Raw genomic sequence first — 23335 nt, forward strand, 5'->3', positions numbered from 1 at the left:
TGCAGTCAGGCATTTTATTCATTAGGCCAATAAAAATCCCAGTCACTCAGAAGGATGAGGCAGGAGGATCTCAAGTTCAACCTGGTCAATTTAGTGAGACCCTGTCTCAATATAAAATTTTAAAGGGCTGGGGATGTGGCTCAAGCGGTAGCGCGCTTGCCTGGCATGTGTGCGGCCCGGGTTCGATCCTCAGCACCACATACAAAAATGTTGTGTCCGCCGAGAACTAAAAAATAATAAATATTTAAAAAAATTCTCTTTCTCTCTCTCTCTCTCTCTCTCTCTCTCTCCCCCCCCCTCTCTCACTAATATATATATATATATATATATATAAAATTTTAAAAAGGTTTGGGGATGTAGCTCAGTGCTTGCTTAGCGTGAGTGAGAACCCTGGGTTCAATCTCCAATATCAAAAACAAAACAAGACAAACAAAATCCTCAAAACAAAAACTAACAAAACCTCAAGAAAGTGAAGGAGGAGTGCTCCAGGTGTGTGGCTCAATGGTAGAGTGTTTGCCTACTGTGCATGAGAATTTGGGTTCTATTTTAGCACTACAAAAAATAATAAAATGAAACAAAATTATTAGATATGGACAGTGGCAAACCCCAAAAGTAGTGAGACCCGGGGAAAGGTGAGTGAGAAGGAAAGCCATACATTGAGAGCATTGATCCTTTCCCAATACATTCTTTCCAGATGATAAAACAAAGCCTGGGGAAGAGGTATCCATCAAACCTGGAAAGGCAGTCTCTGGGAAGAGGCTGAAGCATTAACTCTTCTGTAAACAAATCCTTTTCAGATACCAACCAGTGGCCCCAGGCCCTCTATCAGGTCCAGTACAATAAATTCCAGAAAGTTACCACTGATCCTACACTCCCTCCCATTTGCCCGGTAAAACAGACCCTAAATTCCTAAGCACTAAAACTGACCCCTTCACTGATTGATAGAACAAACTCCAAATTCCTGGGTGTCCAAAGAAAACTGATATGCTCACTAGACCACCTCTCAGAATAACCTAAATAAGCCCAGGCCCTTTCTTTGTTCAGTGGCTCATTTTCCACCAGGAAAGTGGGTGCCACCACAGCGTCATTTCGTCCCTGCATTCCCTGCTCCTGTGTGACACTTCATTCCTGAATAAAGCACTGAGCTGATTTGTGAAGTTTTTGTGTGTCCCGTTCCCCCCCCCCCAACAAAGACAATAAGGGGGGTGGGAAGTAAGATGCTGGGAAATGTTGAAAGGAGGGATATTTGGCTGGAATCAGGGAAAACTCCAAAGAAACAAGACAATACTATTTTTCTGGACAAATACTAATTTTTAAAAATAATATTTATTAAATGCTTTCTCCGTGGTTATCACAGAGGTGCTACTTTCCTCGGAACATGTAGTTTTGTTTTCTGCAGTAGTGGGAGTCAAATCCAGGGCCTGGCACACAGGTAACTCTACCGCTGAGCTACAGCCCCATCCCTTTCCATTTTGAGAGCGGGTCTTGCTCAGTTGCTGAGGCTGGCCTCTAACTTGCGATGCTCCTGCCTCCCAAGTAGACGGAGATTGTACGGATTGTTTAGGCAACACGGTCTTGGGCACATCCCTCTTCTCTGGATCTCATCAGGGCATTGTAAAGAAAACAAAATGAAATTATGCCATTTGCAGGAAAATGGATGGAACTAGAGACCGTTATGTTAAGCGAAGTAAATCAAACTCACAAGGTCCAGGAACGTATGTTTTCAAAGGCGGAAGTAGACAGGAAAGAGGAAAAGAAAGGTGGAAACAGACCTCATGAAAATCAAAGGGAGCTGAGTAGAGAATAGAGGACCAAGGAATGGGAGGTGGAAAGAGCGGGGGAAGGGCTGAGAAGTGATACTGGACAAATTATATTGTTATATTGTGTGCATGTATGGATATGTAACAATACCTACAACTATAATGCACCAATAAAAAAAATATGGGTGGGGGGGAATAAAGCAAGCAAGGCTCTCTCGCTCGCTCTCTCTCTCTCTCTCTCTCTCCCCCCCCCCCCCGCCCCCAGGGAGACTTCCGGCGAGCGGAACCTAGGTTCCTATTCTGAGGGAGACGCCCGGAGATTTTTCACCGGGACTCTCACCTTAGCGACGCGCGCCTCGTTGCTAGGGGCGGAGGCGCGGGAGGCAGTGGAGGGCTGTGGGTGCTCTGCGGCTCCGTGGCTCCGCCGGCCCGGCGCCAGCCTGACCCAGCTGCGGGTGGGTATGGAACCCGAAGTGGGAGAAACGGGGGAAGCGGGAGGTGGGAGTCCTGGCGCTTTCTGGGCCGCAGCCACCCACCTGGCCAAGCTGCGAGGAGGTTTCTGGGGGGTCACAGTTGGTCTGGGTGGCGTAAGGTTTCCCTCTTGAGGGACTGTTCCTTGCCCACATGCACTTCAAAAATAAGCTTTAGCGGTTCACATAATGGACAGGGAGAGGAATTTTTGTGGTCTGAAGCGCCAGAAAAAAAAAAAAAACTGCACAGGTTGTCCGCAGCCTTCGGAGTTCTGACCTAGAACTGACTCGCTGTGTGACTCTGGGCCACGGTTTCCCTTATCTGTACCATTAGAGGGTCTAACCACACCACCTTCCATATTTCTACCCGTCGCTGTTTCTATATGAGCATTGGTTTAGATGCCTTGGTCTTGGGATGGGATATGTAGCTCACTCAGTTAGAGTGCTCACCTAGCATGTATGAGCCCCCCTCCCCCCCCCCCCCGTTCAATCCCCAGTACACAAAGAAAAATAAAAGGATTCCTTGGTCTTCCAGAGTGTGGATTAGAGGTGTGCAGAGGAAGATTTGGGAAGAGGGAGGAAGATAAGAAACTATCATTTGCATCAACTCTGGACCAGGAAAATCCAAGGAAATAAGGTCTAGTTCACCCAGCTCTGCCCCTATGACCTTTATCAAGCCTTTATTAGCCTTAGGAGTTCTGACCTAGAACTGACTCGCTGTGTGACTCTGGGCCACGGTTTCCCTTATCTGTACCATTAGAGGGTCTAACCACACCACCTTCCATATTTCTACCCGTCGCTGTTTCTATCTGAGCATTGGTTTAGATGCCTCTGGGTCCCAGTTTCATGGTACAATATAATGGTTGCATATGCAGTGACATATATCAAGAGTATTGCACTAGAGAGTTAAAAAAGAATTCTCTGTGTTGTTTAGAGTGGTTACTGTGTATCTCAAGGTCTTTGAAAAACAGATTTGGGGCAGAAATAGGTCCTGGGGTCCAGATTTATTTATTTATTGCTACACTGGGGGTTGAACCCAGGTATGCTCTACCATTGAGCTATATCCCTAGATCTTTTTATTTTTTTATTTTTTGAGACAAGGTCTTACTAAGTTGTTCAGGCCAGCCTCAAACTTGCAACCCTCCTGCCTCAGCTTCCCAAGTAGCTGGAATTACAGACTTGCATCACTCCACTTGGCCTATTCTCAAGATTTTAAATTGCCTCACTGTATGACATAATCTTAAGAGCTATTTTTAACCTTAACAGAAAACAGTGAAGAGTTATTACCCCATTTTGCACATTAGGAACCTGAGACTTAGGTTCAGCAATTTGCCTAATACCTCAGAAGAATTGTAATTCAGACCTAATCCTGTCGAATTCAGACAGTAAGACATTTAATCAAATGTTATTCTGTGCTGCTCATAATTCTCAAAATAAACTACATTGTCAATCAGTGCTTAGAATGTATTTAGATAGGCATAGTGGTGCGCCCCCATAATCCCATCTACTTGTGATGCTGAGGCAGGAGGATCAAAAGTTCAAGGCCAGCCTTGCAATTCATCAAGACCCTGTCTCAAAATAAAACAATTCTTTTAAAAAGGGTGGTGGTGCTCTCTCTCTCTCTCTCTCTCTCTCTCTCTCTCTCTCTCTCACACTCTCTCTTTAAAAAAAAAAAAAAAAAGGGCTGGGGATGTGGCTCAAGTGGTAGCGCGCTCGCCTGGCATGCGTGCGGCCCGGGTTCGATTCTCAGCACCACATACCAACAAAGATGTTGTGTCCGCCGAGAACTAAAAAATAAAGATTAAAAAATTCTCTCTCTCTCTCTCTCTCTCTCTCTCTCTGTCTCTCACTCTCTCTTTAAAAAAAAAAAAAAAAAAAGGGTGGTGGTGTAATTCAGTGGTTGAATACCTTTGTGTTTAGTACCAAGTACTGAACAAAAATTTTTTTAGAGTGTACTTAAAAACTCTTAGAGTTGTTAAAATGTAGGGGCTGGGATTGTGGCTCAGCGGTAGAGCACTCACCTAGCACGTGCAAGGCCCACATAAAAATAAGATAAAGATATTGTGTTCAACTACAACTAAAAAATAAATATTTAAAAAATGTAGTAAAACTCTTCTGTGTAGAGGTTTATAATGGGCATTCTGGGCTAGAAGTCAAAAGATTATCTGATTATGAATTTTTTTTGCAGTACTGGGGATTAAGCCCAGTGATGCTCTACCACAAAGCTACATCCCAGCCCTTTTTATTTAATTTTTTAAAAGTTAAAAAAAATTTAAAAATTTGTTCTAATTATACATGACAATAGAATGCATTTTGACACTTTAAACACAAATGGAGCATAATTTCTCATTCCTCTGGCTGTACATGGTGCAGAGACACATCAGTTGTGTAATCATACATGTATATAGAGTTAAATTTTTTAAAGTTTTGAGACAGAATCTCTTTAAGTTGCCAGGCTGACCTTGATTTTTTTTAAGTTGTAGATGGACACAATACCTTTATTTATTTTGTTTATTTATATATGGTACTGAGGATCAAACCCAGGGCCTCACAGTGCTAGGCAAGTGCTCTACCACTGAGTCACAACCCCAGTCCTCCTGCTACAGCCTGAGTTGCTGGGTTCACAGGCTTATGCTACCACGTTCATCTTGGTTATAATTTTGAACAAATAATATATCTGCTTTCTGCAGGTCTCAAAGTAAAGGATTTATATGTGATGATTTTGAAAAGCTCTTTCATCTCAGGTTTTGTGGTTTATACTTAATTATTTTTTAATCTAATTAAAAATTTTCCCACTTTTTAATTGGTGCATTATAATGATGGGATTTGTTGTTACATATTTGTACTTACACACAATATGACAATATAATTTAGCCAGTACCACTCCCCAGTACTTCTCCCTCCCTCCTCTTATACTTATTTAAAACAAGAAATCTTCCTTTTTACAAAAGCAGTGAACTCTGAAAGTAAATAATCAACTCTGAAGGTTTTCAGTGAACAGAAGAACTATACTATGAGTAAAATAAAAATATTTCATGATGTAATTAAATATATTTTGCATATTTAAAACTAGATGTATAATCGACATTAAAATTATACTTTCCCTCATGGGTGGAAATGTGAACCTTATAATCTTGGAATATTGTAAGCTATCCTTTTTATTGTGAGAGAAAATGACACTTAGCAATCTTTTTAACCAAACAAGGTCTTTATTTACCTTGTAAATCTCTTTTCAGTGCAAAGAGATGCTTAGAGAAGAGATTAACCTGAGCATCTTTTCCCTAATTACAGAGATTAGGAAGTGGCTGCCTGAATTATTTTCCAAAGGATAAACATTACAAATAATTAAAAATGCAACTCACCAGAAGATCCTTTTGATTTGGGGGTAAGTACCTTTTCCTTTAGAATGTCCCATGAATATTCTTCACTTGGGAGGTATGGCTCTCTGGAGATACAAGCTAAGAATCCAATCAGATTTAAGCACAGCCAGTCCATTTATAGCACCTGCAATTTCCCATGACCTAGATCTATGGGTGGCACATCTTTTTAGTTGGATGATAATGTTGAAAAATGGGTTAGACTGGCAGATAGGAAGCCCTGCACCCTCTGTCTATGAACAATACAACATTCCAAGCTTTTGGGAAACTATTCTGAAATTTTTTTTTATCACATCTTGTGATCTATCATATAGAATCCTAGAATATCTGAACTTGAGGGGACTAGGTAGATTCACTACTTCACAACAATTATTTTTGTTGTATTGGTGAGCCTCATGGGATACAGAGATGAATAATCAGAGCCCTTCTTTTTTTTTGGTACTGGGAGTTGAACCCAGGGATGCTTAGCCATGGAACCGCATCCCCAGCCTTTTTTTTTTTTTTTTTAATTTAGAGGCAGAATCTCACTGAGTGCTTAGGGCCTCACTAAGTTGCTGAGGCTGACTTTGAACTCGTGATCCTCCTGCCTTAGCCTCCTGAGTTGCTGGGATTATAGGCATGTGCCACTGCCCAGCAGAGTCCTTCTTATGGAGCTCATAGTCTACTAAAAATCATTTAGTCTAGTGTCCTGATTTTTTAAATGAGGAGGATGAGGCACAGAGTGAGAACTGCAGCCACTGAAGGACACATAAGATGAGACAGAGTTGGGCCAGAGCCCAGGGCTCTTGATGCCACACACAGTGTTCTTGCCACTGCATTGCTAGTGTCTAGTTACCTTCTGTACTAGTTACCTGTTCTTCCCAAGAGATCAGTTCTGACAGTTCCTCAAAATGTAGGCTGAAGTTCTTCTGGAAAACTCCAGTTTTTAAGGTAATGGTGTGAATGAGAATTCTTAACTTGGTGACTTTTAGATGCTCTGTGCAGCCTGTTCTTCCTAGAGTAGGCTGCTTGTGCCCATAAGAAACTCATCTCATATTCTGCAAGCAGAACCCCAGAAGAAACGGGCAGTGGGCATTCTCACTGCCCCATTTACTCCCCTTAGCTTTCCGGCATCTCAGGGGACAGATAGTTATAGAGGACATGGGACCTGAAGCAGCTGAAATTAGCCCCATGTCAGAGTTCTTCAGTCCCAGTGAATGTTCTTGCTGGTCACATCTTTGGTGTGCTCTCTCTCTCCCCTTCTCTATCTCCCTCCCCCCATCCCTCTCTTCCTCTGATTCACCAGCATGAGTAAATTAGGTGCTTACAGAGTATTTCTGAGTGAAGGACTGGATGGACATCTTTTTTTAAAATTTTTTTTTTTTAAAGAGAGAGAGGGAATTTTAAATATTTTATTTTTTTAGTTTTCGGCGGACACAACATCTTTGTTTGTATGTGGTGCTGAGGATCGAACCTGGGCCACAAGCATTCCAGGCAAGCACGCTACCGCTTGAGCCACATCCCCAGCCCCAGATGGACATCTTTGATTGCATAATTTATTTATTTTTTCTTTTTAGTTCTGGCCTTGTTAGTTGATAGGAACAATGTAAATAAATCTGGAAAACAATTATTGCTTTTATTCTTTATGACTAATACAGGTCATCCTATATTAATATGATTTAATTTCTAGATCCGTTGTTCTCAAACTTTTGTCATCAAGTCTCCTTAATACTCTTTTTTAAAATTTTAAAATTTTATTTTTTTATTTATTTGGTACCAGGGATTGAACCCAGTTTTGCTGAACCATTGAGCCATGTCCCCAGCTTTTAAAAATATTTTATTTAGAGACGAGGTCTTGCTGAGGTGCTTTGGGACTTCTCTCAGTTGCTGAGGCTGGCTTTGAACTTGTGACTCTCCTGCCTCAGCCTCCTGAGCTGCTGGGATTACACGCGTGCACCACCATGCCCAGCCTCTTTACACTCTTAAAAATCATCAAGGACCACAAAGAAGTTTTGTTTATGTAAGTTATAGATTGGGTTCAGGTTCCTGCTTGTCCAACCTCTTATTGATATGAAAACTGATAAATTTCAAATTAGAATACTTGTCTAGCATCTCAGGTGTGATTCCTCAGCCCCACAAAACAAAAACAAAAGTCTAACAACAAAAAACCTATTACTCATTAAGATGAATAATATAATTTCATGAAAATAAACTTTCCCAAAAAATTTAGTAGGAAAGAATGGTATTGTTATAATTTCTTTGAAATCTCTTTAATATTTGGCTTAAACAAAGACAACTAGATTCTCGTATCTGCTTCTGCACTCAGTCTATTGCAATATATTGTTTAGGTTGAAGTATGAAAGGAAAATCATGCCTCACACAGACAGCTGGAGAGAGGAGGACCCTGGACTCCTTAAAGAACCAGAAATCCCCCCTGGTCCCCAGATCACACTTGGAGAACTGCTGGTCTAAGTCATTATCTATATTGTCTCGGTGTCATCATCTCTAGCATCTCATTACAGAATAATTTCATGATCTTTTATGCTGATTTAAGTACCACAGTGAAATTATTTAAAAACAGTTCAGGGGCTGGGATGTGGCTCAAGCGGTAGCGCGCTCGCCTGGCATGCGTGCGGCCTGGGTTCGATCCTCAGCACCACATACAAACAAAGATGTTGTGTCTGCCGAGAACTAAAAAATAAATATTAAAAATTCTCTCTCTCTCTCTCTCTCTTAAAAAAAAAGCAGTTCAGCATAAGAAGGGTTATAACTTTTTAGAATGTCGAAAGCTCTTCTCTTCCAAGAAGCTTCACTAATATGGATTTAAATTTTTTTTTTCAGTTACATGCTTAGTATTTATCTTATTGTGATAGAGTGTACATAACATAAAATTTACCATTAGTGACATTTAGTACCCAGACAGTGTTGTGAGACCATTACTATGGTCTAGTTCCACAACATTCTCATCACCCCCAAAGGACACCAGACCTATTGTTCCCTCCTTGTCTCAACTCTTGGCAGCCACTAATCTGCTTTCTGTTGCTGTAATTTGCCAACTGTGCGTACTTCACGTAAGTGGAATCATACTTTGCATGATACTTTGAAGGTTCCCTTTTGCTGTAGCATGTGTCAGTGCTTCATTCCTTTCTGTGTCTGAATAATATTTCATTATATGGGTAGACCACATTTGTTTATCCACTCATCCCATTGATGAGTTTTGTCACCTTTTGGCTATAGTGAACAGTATTACTGCCATGAGCATTGGGTACCAACTTTTGTGTGAACACCAGTTTTTAATTCTTTGGGATTGGAATTGCTGAATCATAGGGCAATTTTATGTTTAACTATTGAGGAACTTCTTAATGTTTTTTTAAAACTAATGCATGAAAACAAAAATTGTACATGTTAATGGAGTACCATGTAATGTTGCAATACATGTATACATTGCGTAATATTTAAATTAGTTTAAACATAATTCTTAAGTGTTTTTAAAAGTTGGTTTTGTTTTTGTTTGTCTGCTAATGGTTTGTTGGCACCTGTAATCCCTTCAAAGTAAAGCAGGAAAAAGAGGAAAAGCACATGCATTCAATTAGTCTTTTTTGTTTTAAAATAATTTCACATAACCATTCTACCGTTGTTGTGTCTAACAAAATTAACAGTACACATTCTTCTTTTTACTAAACAGGAAACACAACTTCCATCAACCACAAGGGATGCTGCTACTCAGATGCCACCTGAAACACACTTCTCTTTCTCAGGCTTCGTGTGGGCTCTGTGCCATAATGGGGAAACTGCAGAGCAAACTCAAACACAGCAGTTACAAATACAGGTACAGCAGTCTTCCCTAGGGTTCTTTTATTTTGGGCAGTTCTGAGTATTGAACCCAGGTTCTCACACACACTAGACAAGTGCTCTACCGCTGAGACAGGATCTCACTAAGTTGCCGAGGCTACTCTTGAATTTGCGAATCTCTTGCTTCAGCCTCCTTGGTCGCTGGGATTCCAAGCATATACCACTGTGGCTGACTTGGGGTCCTTAACTTTATCATGCCTCCATTAAACTCAAGAAAGAGAACAAGGTTACCCCAATAAATTAACGAGCTTAATAATCATCCTTTAACAATGAGAACATATGAGAACATTAAAATAAAGAGTTCAGAAAATACAACATCCATCCGTATTTATTTGGGAACAAAATAAAAAAGAAAGATGAAAAAAAGGGGAACAAAGTTAATGACCTTCCCTGAACTGTTTGGTCTGTTTTCTTTTAGCTAAGAAATAGATTATTAGCTAATATCTGCACCCATTAACGGGGGTGCAGAATAGCCTTTGGGATTTGTGGCTAGTGTGAGCAGACTCCTGTCTTAGGATTCCTTTATCATTTTCAATCATTGAGTCATTCTGAGCATTGTCAGAATTCACAGGGAGGCAGTGTCAGTGTTTCCTTTCTCTACTCCTTTCCCTGGATCCATCCCCTCAGCCCGCCTGACTTGCTACTGTCGCCTGCACCGCTGCTCCCCTGTCCGTCCCAGCATTAGGCCTCTCATTTTCCACCTCTCTTTAGCAGGCCTGACGGAATCATGGAAGAGAGAATTCAAACTAAAGCTTCTCAAGAGTATAGCCCCGCTCATGTGGACGCTGTCTCTGCCGTTGCTGCTCTGAACTCAGACCTTTGTGTCTCTGGAGGAAAAGATAAGGTGAGGTCTGCAGCATTTCCAAGGAAGACAACTCATTTTCAGGAGAGGGAAGATACTCAGAAAATCTAGGTTTTCACTTCATTTCTGGCAGCCAGGCTATTAGTGTAACTGTATGGGCTTAAAGTTAGAAGGGCTGGGTTTACACACACCTGCAACCCCAATGACTTGGGAGGTTGAGGCAGAGAATTGCAAGTTTGAGGCCAGTCTCAGCAATTTATCAAGGTCTTAAGCAACTTAGCAGTGAGACCCTGTGTTCAAATAAAAAAAATTTTTTTGAAAAGGCTGGGGATATGGCTCAAATGTTAAGCTCCCCTGGGATCTGGTGCCCCAAAAAAACGATTGGGTGTAAATCCCTGCTTTGCTTCTATTACTTTAGGTAAGTCTAATTTTTCTGAGCTTCAGTTTCCTCATCTGATAAGTGTAGATAACATCAACCTCACTGGATGATTTCAAGGAGTAAATGAGAGACCATAAGTAAGATCCTTAACACTCTGCCCGACATGACCACCTGCATGACTTCTATAAGTGGCAGGTGTTACTGTTCCAGCCCATACATGTTTACAGCAGAAACAGAAGTTGTCAGCAAAAAAAGAACATCATACTTTCTTCTCTTGTGGGTGCATCTATTCTTCCTTGTATGTTTTTGTCTTTTCTCCCGTCGTCATTTTGAATCCAAGTGCTTCCTCTCCTTCATATTGGTTGTGTCCTCATACTCACTGCTAGGAGTAGCAAAAATGCTGCTGCTTTTTGCAGTAAATAATGTCTCTCACTGTCAATAGCCTTTTCAAATCTTCCAATTTCATTTGCTTACTGTATTTCACTGGTTTTAACATGCACTTGTTTTCAAATTTGCCTCTCTGAAATCAGGATGTATCTCAATATTTTAACACTCAAGAGCATTTTGTTTTAAAATCTGTATCATCTTAAATGCAAGAAATTTCATTTATATGACCCTCCCTTGCATCTGTTAGGGTTAAACAGGGCGAGGATTATCCTCTCCATTTTGCAGATTAGGAAACTGGTGTTTAATTAGGTCAGATGCAGAGGGGGCTGGGCCCACGACAGCACATGCTCTTTGCTCTTTAGCAATGAGCCGTGGGGACTCAGAAAATTTTAAAGTCCTGTTTGGGGAGAGGGATGCTTATGGTATTATATTAACGTGTACACCTGGAAACAGGGTGCAAAAGAATTTTAACAACAGTTCTCTTTGGAAGATGGTATTATGAATGCGGGTTTTTAAAATTAAAAAATGTAGTCTGTTTTATAATACTGTGAATATATTCAACAGTACTGAACTGTACAGTTAGAAATGGTGAATTTTAAAAAGATACTCTAAGGGCTAAGGTTGTAGTTCAGTGACAGAGTGCATGCCTGGCATATGTGAGGCACTAGATTTGATCCTCAGCATCACATAAAAATAAATTTTAAAAAATAGTTATTTAAAAAAATTTTTTAAAAAGATACTTTAAGAAAGTACAGGGCTAGGGTCATAGCTCAGTGAAGATTACTTGCCTAGCATGTGTGAGGCACTGAGTTTGATTATCAATATCACATATAAGTAAATTAATTAAAAAGAAAGAATGTGCAATATAATAGGGAAAAATAATCTAATCCCAGGCAGAATTCTTCAGAATATACAACCAGAATCTCAAGGTGAATCCATGTTTCTTGGGGAATGTTTTCCTGAACCATAGTAAGGTTTAGAGGAGTGGCCCTGTTTGGACAGACACAGGGGAATGATCAAGAGGAAACAAAAGAAATTCAAAGCAGGGGACATAAGGAGGGGCACAAAATAAAACTCTAGGGCTTGAAGCAAGTCCCCTTAGAGAGGCTAGGAGAGGGAGGAAGTAACATGGAAATGGAGTGACTAAACTGCTCTAATGACTCTCTGCAGACAGTCGTGGCCTATAATTGGAAAACTGGAAACATGGTGAAAAGGTTCAAAGGACATGAACGTGAAATCACCAAGGTAATTGTCAAATGATTACCCTGAAGGGAATCTGGAACTGAATCAAGGAATATCTAATAACTCTAGATATTAAGAGTGATTGTTTAGTCCTAAGGAAAAATACCCAGGCTTTATTTGATTCTGTGAAGTTCTACTCCAGGCAAAGCAAAGTAGAGCAAAACAAAGGTGGAAATATGCAAGATGGCCACCAAAAGGCACACAGATGAACAAAATGTGGGAATATATGCACAATGGAGTATTATTCAACCTTGAAAAAGAATAAAATTCTGATGGGTGCTGTGGCACATGCCTGTAATCCCAGGGCTCGGGAGTTTCAGGTAGGAGGATCACCAGTTCAAAGCCAGCCTCAGCAACTTAGCAAGGCCCTAACCAATTCAGTGAGACCCTTTCTCTAAGTAAAATACAAAAGGGGCTTCGGATGTTGCTCAATGGTTAAGCACCCCTGGGTTCAATCCCCAGTTCCAAAAAATAAAAGATCTTAGCTTCCATCTTCAAAATCACCTCTTATTCACATTATGACTGCTGCAGCTCCCTTCTCATGTCTGATCTTGAGGCAGCAGGAAGAAAGAAAGGGCAAGAACAAAGGATTGTATCTGTCAGCCCCCTTTAAAGTGTTTCCTATAAATCCCACTTCTACTTATATTTCATTGGTTATCTGTATGTTCAAGTGGGTTGGGAAATATTAATTGATAGGAGTACATTGCCATATCCAAAAATATAGAGGTTTTGTGTTAAATAAGAATGGGAAAATGGGGGCTGTGGTTGTGGCTCAGCAGTAGAGTGCTCACCTAGCAAGTGTGAGGCACTGGGTTTGATCCTCAGCACCATGTAAAAATAAAATAAAGGTATTGTGTCCAACTACAACTAAAAAAAAAAAAATTAAAAAATGGGGAAATGGGTCATGAGTACACTACTTGTAGACTGCTACAAGTATTGAAAAAAATTCTTAATGAAATATTAGCAAATAGAGTTTAACTTTCCTAGAAAAACACATACCATGACTAACTGAGCTTTATTCCAGGGATGCAGAAATGATTTGTTATTAAGAAATTGATAAATACGGTTCTCTGATCATCTTAGTAGAGATGAGAAGATCCAGTATTAATTCTGAAACAGAATTCCGTGGTCACTTGGTAAAGTAGAAATAAATGGATCTTTATGTGATTAAAAATAAATATGATTCAAACCCCTCTCTGAAACAAAATAAAATGCATGACATTACAACATGAAGTAGGAGAAACACAAGGGGATGCCGAGACGGGTGGAGGTGCGGTGCACTGCACGCTTGTTGAGCGGTGCCAATGGTGCCGCGGGAGCACACGGGGGATGTTCTGTAGGAGCCCCCAAAGCCGGCGGGGAGGGCCTTGGAGGTGAGGTGGTCTGGGAAGAGGTGAGGTTTTAACGGCTGCCTTGGAGGATGGGAGAGAGTCTGCTTTACACAGAGTCGGCACACCATGGAGAGAGGCGGGAGGCAGCCTCCCACCTTTCCCATCACAGACTCCCGTTTAGGAATTGCTCACTGAAAGTGGGGGGCTGCGCGGAGCCACCCTTCCCCGCATTGAAATCCAGTCCCGAGGCACAGCGGCGGGTTTCTGTTCTGTTTCCTCTGAGCAGGTGGCCTGCAGTCCCCGGTCGGGCCAGTTCTTCAGCGCCTCTCGGGACAGGCGGGTCCTGATGTGGGACTTGCACGAGGCCTCACAGCCCAGGCAGCAGCTGTGCGGCCACGCTCTGGCGGTCACCGGCTTGGCCGTGAGTCCAGGTAAGGTGGAGCAGCTCTGCCCGGCGCCCTCGGGCTCTCCCCGCCTGTGCAAGTCCTGCCCCATGGGTGTCTTCTCGCTTTGCTTCCAAAGACGCGTCCCAGCTGTGCACTGGTTCTCGGGACAACGCCCTGCTTCTGTGGGACGTGGGGACAGGACGGTGTGTGGAGAGAGCCTCCGTCTCCAGGAACCTGGTATGAATCCCAACTCGGTGCAGGGCAGGGTAGCAGAGGGGGCCCCCGGGCAGGGAAGGGCACTGGAAGCTCGCACCTGAGCTCTGTTGGCAGAGCACGTGCGCAGTGTGGGGAGGCCCAGGGCTCCAGCTCCAGCACCAAAAAGGAAATAGAGAGAGAAAAGGCCCAGGAAAGAGATCCAGAGACCCACGGCCAGGCCTCAGAGCCTGGTCCTGATGGCAGCCCCTGCTGACCTCTCGGGATATTGAATTGGACGATGGCAAGCCTTCTGCTGTAGAGAATGACCCCACTAGTGTGTGCTGACGTCTAAAATGATATCTTCATCTATCTCTTCAACATATATCTAATCCATTTCTTCTGTGGGTTCGACACTGCTAGGAACATGATTAGTGACAGATCTCAGATCTGTCTACCAAGAACTCACAGCTGGTGTACTGTGTGGGGGCTGCTCTCCTTGGTGTAACATAATAACAAAGAAATAAGCCTCACCTTTTTCTCCTTGTATAATTTGCTGTTTTTGTTTTTGTTTTTTCCTGGCCCTGGAGATTGAATCCAGGGGGGCGTAATTACCCACTGAGCCATATCCCCAGCCCTTTTTATTTTTTATTTTGAAACAAGGTCTCGCTAAGTTTCTCAGGGACTCACTAAGTTGCTGAGGCTGGCTTTGAACTTGTTATCCTCCTGCCTCAGTCTCCTGAGCCATTGGGTTTACAGTATGCGTCACTGTGCCCAGCTTTGCTATGTTTTTGAAGACCTGTTGTTTTCTGGTAGATTTTCATGGTATATAAATTCCATGGCCTTTGGGGTCAGTCATACCTGGTTTCAAATATTTGTGAGTTTGTTCTTCATTTTTTTTTTTTTTTTTTAATCCAGGGCCTTGAGTATGTTAGCAAGCACTCTGCCCCTTCTACATCCCAGTCCTGGCTTCACACTTACCACTTACTTTTTTTTTTTTTTAAAGAGAGAGAGAGAATTTTTTAATATTTATTTTTCAGTTTTCGGCAGACACAACATCTTTATTTTATTTTTATGTGGTGCTGAGGATGAACCCAGCGCCCCGTGCATGCCAGGCAAGCGTGTTACCACTTGAGCCACATCCCCAGCCCCACACTTAACACTTACTGGCTGTCCTACACCAAGTTACTTAAGCTCTTAGAGTCTCAGTGTCTTCATTTATCAGATGAGGAGGATTACGTTGCTAGTTAAGGTGAAATGAGATAACCTGTGTATGTGAAACACCTGTCATCATCCCTGCCACGTGGCAGATGCTTCTTTAGTGGTCGTCAAAGTTCATCTTCTCTGATTTTGAAGACAGCTGTCGATAGAGTGAACTTGCTGATGCCCTCTCTGTCTGTGGGCGTTTGCTGTACTGAAGAAACAAAAATCCCGTTTCCTTGTTTTTTGATAACTGTTCTATCCTGCCCTGAGGGGAACTGCAGGGATAAAAAGGACAATGGTCACTCTTCTGAACCCCTTGAGGTAGTAGACCAGAGTTTCCCTGGTCCCACCTCAGAACAGGGCCTGCTCTCCTGGCTGCCACTGCCAACAGGTCCCTGCCACTTGACTGGCTTTCAGGTGCTCTTAGGGTGCCTGCGAGCTTCTGGTTCATAGCTGCCCCAGTGCCACCACTGCTGCTGATAACCAAGGAGATGCAGCCAGAGCTGGCTGAAAAGTGTCTGTAAGACATTAAATCCCTTTAAATCAAACTTACTAGTTTGGAATTCCTGAGATGAGGTACAGAGATGCTCTTTAGCACCATGTACAGGAATCACAGCAAAAGAATGACTTGGTATGGAGAAGTGTTGAAAGTTTTCCTTTTTCTAGGTCACTCACCTGTGCTGGGTCCCCAATGAACCATATATCCTGCAGTCCTCTGAAGATAAAACCATCAGGTGGGCCACTAAGTGGAGTGAAGGTGTTTCTGGTGAAGGTTTGTGGCTCCCGTGCCTACATCACTTTGCTCCACTCTGCTTCTCCCCTCTGCTCTGCCCTTTCCTGGGACTCCCACCTGTCTGCCCCATGCTGGTGCTGAACTGATGTGGCCCCTTGGATCATCTGGGTACAGGTGATGGTTTTGAGAGCAGCCGACCCATCCAGCTCCCACTATGTGAGTGGGTTCAGGTTAACCCTAGGATAGGCCACTCAGCCTCCCTGGCTCCACTTGCCACCCCTGCATGGCTCCGGGGGTTCTCTGTCACCAGCATTCATTTGAAAACCTTCTTAGGGAGTCAGTCAGGAACTACATCAAGGGATTCAAATTAAGTCAGTAGTGTGTAGAGTGGAGTGCATGACTAGAAACTTTGGTTCTCAAAAGAGATTTTATTTAGAAAATGGTTAGAAATGAGATAAAGTGATAAAAATGAGACGAAGCAAAACAAAACACTCTCCTGTGAACTCCAGGGTCAGGGCTTCTGAATCTGTTTATCTGTTCTGAAATGAAGACTGCGCTCTAGATCATAGAAAGTATCTTTTAAAAAACAAAATCATAGGCATAGAAATAGTCTCTTGTCTAAAGCAGTGTCCTGAAGGACCAAATTAACAAATTGACTTGTACAATTAAATGTGGTCTAAATTCTTACTAACGGATCTCAAAATAGAAAACTCAGGTGTCACTCAGTTTGGTTACTTCCTGTCAACTTTAGCATCCTAGAGATTGCACCAATTCAGGCGGCTATATTCAGGTAAATCATGGTATTACATTCTGACTGACCTCCGTAGCAAGGAGCCAAGACTTTATGTGAGTGAGATATTACAGATCTGTTTCAGGCACATTTACCGTAAACTCATTTCCTGCTTTAATTTATTTCAGACTATGGGACAGTCGGGGGCTACAGGTGGCTCACATGTTTCCCACAAAGCAACACATTCAGACCTACTGTGAGGTCAGCATGGATGGTCACAAGTGCATCTCCTGCAGCAACGGTTTTGGAGGCGAAGGCTGTGAAGCCACAGTAAGAGACTGTGTGGGATCCAGGGGCCTGGTTACTGAGGAGCAAATTACTTCCTCTGGCTTCATGACTTTAGCTGGACTAACAGGCTCTGCTATTGGCTCAGGCCTATTTTAGGTGTAACTGTGGGTGATTCTTTACAGTCCAGATGCTTCTTTTAAGAAATATCCATTAACCTAAGCCTCTCTAAATTGGTAGTAGACAAGAGGAACAGGATAACAGTCAAGATTGAGAGGAGCTAATGTCACTACTCCCAGCAGAGTATATGGGGAAGGTCAACTGAAGAGCCAGATGTATTCCCATTGTGCTGGGTCCCTAATGAACCATATATATACTACAGTCCTCTGAAGATAAACCATCAGCCTTAGTAAAGGAAGTTTGAGCTCTTTAGGGAATGTGGAGCTCCTGGGTTAGTCTAGAGCCCACTCCATCCCTATCCATGTGCCTTCCATGCAATTAATTTCAGGATAGATTGTCTAGACTCCTCCGGAGTATCTTAGATTCATCATTATAGAGTATCGTTATCACATGCACTATCTTCTTTAATCCTTAAAACAACCCTATGACTTAGGTACTGATGAGGGAATAGAGGCCTGGCCAGCTGAAATCTCTTGCACATAATCACACCCCTGCTAAATGGCAGATTGGGGTGTTGTAAGCTTTGGATGCAGGATTTCATCTCCAGGCTAATGTATGGCATGGTTTCCAGTGACTTCATTGTTTTTGGACACAGTTCAGTTTGCTCTCCTCCCTGAACGTTACTCTCCAGGTGTGACCTGATCTGTACCAATGAATGGAACTGGTGGGACTGTCACTTCCCTTATTATAGACTCTAGGCATTACCCTAGAATGTTTGTACTTACATGTATTTATGAGAAGGTGTTCCTAACTACAGGGTCACACAAGACCCACAAATGCCAAAAAGCTGGTAAAAGGCAGCTCTTGAGTTGTCGTGGAAAGCAAGAAATTCCATACTATTCCATTACACTGCAGGCCTGAGAGCTTTTACAACTCATGAAAAAGGCAACAGCACTTCTGGCACATTCTTAACCAGTGTTGTTTGGGACATAGTTGTTGCAAAATAATCACCTGGTGGGTGGATGGGTGGATGGGTATGATGGTTGAAAGAAGAAGTTCATGTAGTTACAGGAGCAGGTAAGTGGAGGACACAGGAGGATCATGGGCGGCTGGGAAGATGGATAGTAGTGAATGAAGTGCATGTGAAGCTGAGGAATGTGTATGTACAAGCTGGTCCATAAAAATTTACTTTGCAGTTGTGGGACCTAAGGCAGACAAGAAACAGAATACGTGAGTATAAGGGGCATTTCCAGACAGTTGCATCCTGTGTTTTTCTACCAAGAACATTGGCCTTGGTGCCTGCGATTGCTACCTCATCCCATGATGCCAAGGTGAAGATATGGAACCAAGATACTGGAGGTAAGGAGACTGCTGTAGTGCTGCTCAAAGATACGCGGGGTTCTAAAACTCCTGCTTCCCATTGGTCATCATGTTCAAAGCCAGCCATCTCCTGCCACCGTCTAGTTCCCTAAGTGGTTAAGAGATAACACCTAGATGCTAGTCTCTCTCTGGCTGACCTCTGGATAGAAACTATCACCATGTATCCCGTGATGCATAGAGTCATTCCTGAGAACCCAAACAAAGTCTATTTGGCTCTTATGTTCCTTTTTCCCTGAAGTTTCTCATCAAGTTTTAACTGGTGATGCTCAAGATGTCTGGAAAAGGGACCAAGAATTGCCATATTTGAATTCCTTTTTCAAGGACTAAATCAAGAGCTTGGTGGGATTCAGGGACAGTAAGAATAGTCTCAGAAAGATTTGTTTCATTTGGACTCTAGAACTGGTTAAGATCATAGTAAGGCTATGACACTTCAAAGCACCAGAGAAAAGGTGTCTGTGGATCGTGGCTCCCCACAGTCCTGGACATGCTGGAGCTGGCTCCTACTGGTCAATTGATTTTTTTTTTTTTTTTTTTTTGGCACTGGGGTTTGAACCCAGGGGTGCTAAACCACTGAGCCATATCCCCAGCCTTTTTTATTTTTTATTTTGAGACAGGGCCTCACTAAGTTGCTGAGGCTGTCTTTGAGATATTCAGCAATTTTGTGAGCTAGTTTTTAAACCTTTGATAGCATGAAAGCTGGTCATGATGGGGGCAAGTGCTATGAATACGTGTTGGAAACCAGAAAGCTGGCTGCCCAGCACCCTGCTGCTCCTGTGTTGCTCCGCCCTAGGCAGGTCAACCTCTCTGTAAGGATAAGAATGCATTATTGAGAGAACTTCAAACCACATCCTTCCAACAGAAGTCCTCCAAAAACTCAGTTCCCCCAAGGGGAGAAAGGGTACCCTCTCAAAAGAGTTGGGACCATGTCTAATGGCACTCTGCAAACAGCTGGGGCCACAAGCCTTAGTACAGACAGGCCTGTTGTCCCCTTACCTGGGGTGCCCTTTCCCAGCTGTCCAGGTGTAGCAGTCGTGGGTGGTAGGCAAGCACAAGTTTTTGGTTTAGTAATCATGAACCTAAGACCAGGGAAGTGAGGGCCTGATAGTGTTGACCTGAATGGATGGCACTGATGCCCTGCCCACTGGGTGTGTACCTGAAGTTCTTAGAAGAGTGGCCTTTGAGATGCAGATGGAAGGAGACTGAGTCAGCTGGATACCCCCAAAGACTGCCTGCAGGTCCCCATTCTCTTTTATCTTGAAGGGAGCCAAGAGCTACAGATGTGTCCTTGTCTGTTTTCCCTGTCCCTGCTCTGCCTTGGTCTCTGAGTAGGTAAGGCCCCAATTGTTTGCACACATTTCTTGGTGGCATCGATCTTGTTTGGCCTGGGCCCCTTTCTGTGCAGTTGAATTCATGACATTGACCCAAGTTCTGCCTTACCTGCTGGTGCACCTTCCCATGAAGCAAGTGGGGCCTTGTGTGTTAGACGCTTGTGCATTAGACGGTCCAGCACATGCTTTATTCCCTTGAATTTCTCAGGAGGACCTGGCACATTGATACAGTCACTCACTGCATAATGACGTTTCAGTCAACCTCAGACCACATAAATACTGGCTTATTCCACATGGCCTCGGTGTGTAGTAGGCTGTACCACTTAAGTTTGCTTAGTACACTCTGTGATATTTGCATAACAATAAAATTGTCTAATGATGCATTTCTCAAATTCATTCTGTCATTAAGCCATGTGTGACTTCATTGCACTCTGGCCTAAACTGTGGATATCCCCTTCCCCTCAGCCTGCCTTTTCACCTTGTCTCTGGATGGATCTGGACCCTTAACTTCCCTGGCTGTTGGTGATCCCATCTCCTTATTATGTGCAAGTTTCAACAGAGGAATTCACCTACTCAGAGTGGACCACAGCCGAGGGCTGGAACTGGAGGAAGTGGCAGCATTCTGAAGCCGGGTGACATTCACCAAACAATATCAAACCATGGCCCTCTGTGTGGCTTTGTTTTTCCATGTTATCTTGGGGCGGGTGGAATATAGGGCTGGTGTTCTTTGCTTAGGTTTACTTAGAAGGTATATCAGTGTTAGAAGTCAATTTAAGTTCAGTGGTTCAAAATCAGGTATGAAATTTGGAAACACGGACTAAACATAAAGTTTACAATCTAAGTTAAACCCAAATGCAGTGTTTTAGTGAGCATTTGGGACAACTCTTCAGGGAAAAAAAAATGTTTATTCAAAATGATGATCTTAAGATATAGGAGTGATGGACCTGCGACTGTGAGAAGAAGCATGGAGCTTGATTCTATCCGTCTCTCCACAAAAATAAATAAATAGATAGATAAGAAGAAATAAAAGGCAACAGGAATAGAATCTGCTTTAGTTGCCTCAGAAAATAATTGAGGTGGGAAAGTAGCTTGGCCCATAGAGGACATGGATCGTCTACATAGTTTAAGCTCTGGGCATCGCTCCTCAGCACCGAAGGATCAAAGCTGGGCGAGAAAGCCAAAGCCTTGGCTTCTACCCAGAGCAGGGGAGGTGGTAAACCCCTGCCCTTGCATGTGCCTTCCTAGACCAGCGCTGCTGAAGTGCTTCAAGAGGCTGACCAGCACAAGGACATCACCCAGATCATAAGAGTTATCTCATTTCCATGGATAAGAAAATGGACAGAGATTAAGGTTGAAAAAGTATATTTGTAATTTGAACATTTTATATAAATAAAATTTCATACATATATATACACATACATACATACACATACGTATATATATGCATATATAATATACATATTTATAAAATATATACATATTTATAAAATATGTATATAGCTATATTAAAATATAAATATACGAATATTAAATTATATAAATATGTTAAATATATAATATAGAAATGTATATATATTTAATATCTTTATGTGGTGCTGAGGATCAAACCCAGTGCCTCACACATGCGAGGCAGGCGCTCTACCACTGAGCTACAGCCCCAGCCCCAAAAGGAGAGAATTTTTAAAAGGGAAAAATCATCACAATAACATCTGCATAATGACATTATCTGCTTCACTTTTCTTTTTTATTTATATATAATAGCAGAATGCATTACAATTCTTATTACATATAGAGCTCAATTTTTCATATCTCTGGTTGTATACATAGTATACTCACACCAATTCATGTCTTCATACATGTACTTTGGATAGTAATGTCCATCACATTCCACCATCATTAATTATCCCATGCCCCCTCCTTTCCCTCCCACCCTTCCGCCCTATCTAGAGTTCATCTATTCCTCCCATGCTCCCCCTCCCTATCCCACTATGCATCATCTTCCTCATAACAATGAAAACATTGGGCATTTGGTTTTTTGGGATTGGCTAACTTCACTTAGCATTATCTTTTCTAACTTCATCCATTTAGCTGCAAATGCCATGATTTTATTCTCTTTTATTGCTGAGTAATATTCCATTGTGTATATATTTCACATTTTTTTAATCCATCTATTGAAGGGCATCAGGTTGGTTCCACAATGTAGTGACTGTGAATTGTGCTTCTATAAACATTGATGTGTCTGTGTCCCTGTAGTATGTTGTTTTTAAGCCACTGTATAATTTTTATCTTTTATCTCAAGTGTAATAATTATACAAAAATATCAGATGCCATTAAGGGTATAACTTGCTGAATTTTTATTAACTGAATAAACTCTGATAAGCAGACTCAGATGCAGAAGGGTAAATATCCAGGAACCTGAATGGTTGCCACGGCACTCCTCTCCATGCCTGTTTGCTAAGGAATTTGTCACAGCATACATTGATTGTGCCACTTTTCTATGTTATGTAACTGCTTTGTGATAGATAGAAAATATGGCCACAAGTTTCTCCCATAGCTGAATGTGTATCCCTTTATGACATGAATTCCTCTCCTCTAGAGGGACAGTCTATTCCATGCACCTTTAACCTGGGCTGGTCTTTTGACTCAGTTTGACCAACACAATACAGAGGAATGGACTCTGCACCTCCTGAGGCTGGACCTTGAGATGCTTTGCCGGTCTGCTTTGGCCCTCTAGGACTGCTGCTCTCAGACTGCCACATAAAGAGGGTCATCTAGGCCACATGGAGAAGAACCAAGCATCACCAGAGCAAGGTCATGCGAATGAGGTCACCTTGGGCCATCCATCCCAGCCAGCTCTGCAGCTCAGTGCTAAGTAAACTCAGGATATCAGAAGAGAAACTCCACAGCTAGCCCCACGAGATCATGAGAAATAATAAATCATTGTTGGGCTGGGGATGTGGCTCAAGTGGTAGCGCGCTCGCCTGGCATTCGTGCGGCCCGGGTTCGATCCCCAGCACCACATACAAAACAAAAGATGTTGTGTCCGCCGATAACTAAAAAATAAATATTAAAATTCTCTCTCTCACTCTCTCTTTAAAAAAATAAAAAAATAAATCATTGTTTTAAGACCCTGAGTTTCAGAATGGCTTGTTACGCAGCAAGACATTTAAGTGGAACAAGCATGTACTCTTTTTTATTTTTGGTCAGGCTTCTTTTGCTCAACACGTTTATGAGATTCATCCATATTGTATGTAGCTGAATACCCCTCATTTTCATTGCTCATTGTACATTATGTGAAAATGCCGTGATTTATCCATTTAACTATGGATGGGCCTTCAGGTGGTTTCTAGTTTCAGATTCTCACAGGTAGCGCTGCTGTGGACATTTCTGCCAACAGGT

General features: G+C 42.3%; 1 protein-coding gene across 3 annotated transcripts; it reads left to right on the plus strand.

Annotated features, from left to right (window-relative positions):
• The first annotated feature begins 2128 nt into the window (after positions 1 to 2128).
• WDR31 (WD repeat domain 31) lies at positions 2129 to 21344 on the plus strand. 3 transcript variants are annotated; one of them, XM_081273908.1, is made up of 11 exons: positions 2129 to 2215; positions 5522 to 5615; positions 9272 to 9415; positions 10150 to 10282; positions 12177 to 12251; positions 13866 to 14010; positions 14102 to 14202; positions 16027 to 16094; positions 17012 to 17153; positions 18425 to 18587; positions 20402 to 21344. In XM_081273908.1, exons 3-11 carry the CDS (start codon positions 9300 to 9302, stop codon positions 20560 to 20562), a joined length of 1104 nt encoding a protein of 367 aa, XP_081130034.1. In that variant the 5' UTR covers positions 2129 to 2215; positions 5522 to 5615; positions 9272 to 9299; the 3' UTR covers positions 20563 to 21344. The 3 variants fall into 3 exon arrangements, with proteins under 3 accessions (XP_081130034.1, XP_081130036.1, XP_081130035.1); XM_081273910.1 differs by having other exon boundaries at positions 10153 to 10282; XM_081273909.1 differs by lacking the exon at positions 5522 to 5615 and having other exon boundaries at positions 2155 to 2215.
• The last annotated feature ends 1991 nt before the right edge of the window (positions 21345 to 23335 follow it).

The sequence above is a fragment of the Spermophilus citellus genome (assembly GCF_964194105.1).
Source record: "Spermophilus citellus genome assembly, chromosome: 2".
Taxonomy (NCBI): Eukaryota; Metazoa; Chordata; class Mammalia; order Rodentia; family Sciuridae; genus Spermophilus; species Spermophilus citellus.

What these genes read in the sequence shown, in the direction of transcription:
- WDR31 (XM_081273908.1), top strand. Translation starts at nt 9,300, where the DNA reads ATGCTGCTACTCAGATGCCACCTGAAACACACTTCTCTTTCTCAGGCT. An exon ending in CACAGCAGTTACAAATACAG is followed by an intron (nt 9,416 to 10,149) that starts GTACAGCAGTCT and finishes ACCTCTCTTTAG; the next exon opens with CAGGCCTGACGGAATCATGG. An exon ending in GCGAAGGCTGTGAAGCCACA is followed by an intron (nt 17,154 to 18,424) that starts GTAAGAGACTGT and finishes TTTACTTTGCAG; the next exon opens with TTGTGGGACCTAAGGCAGAC.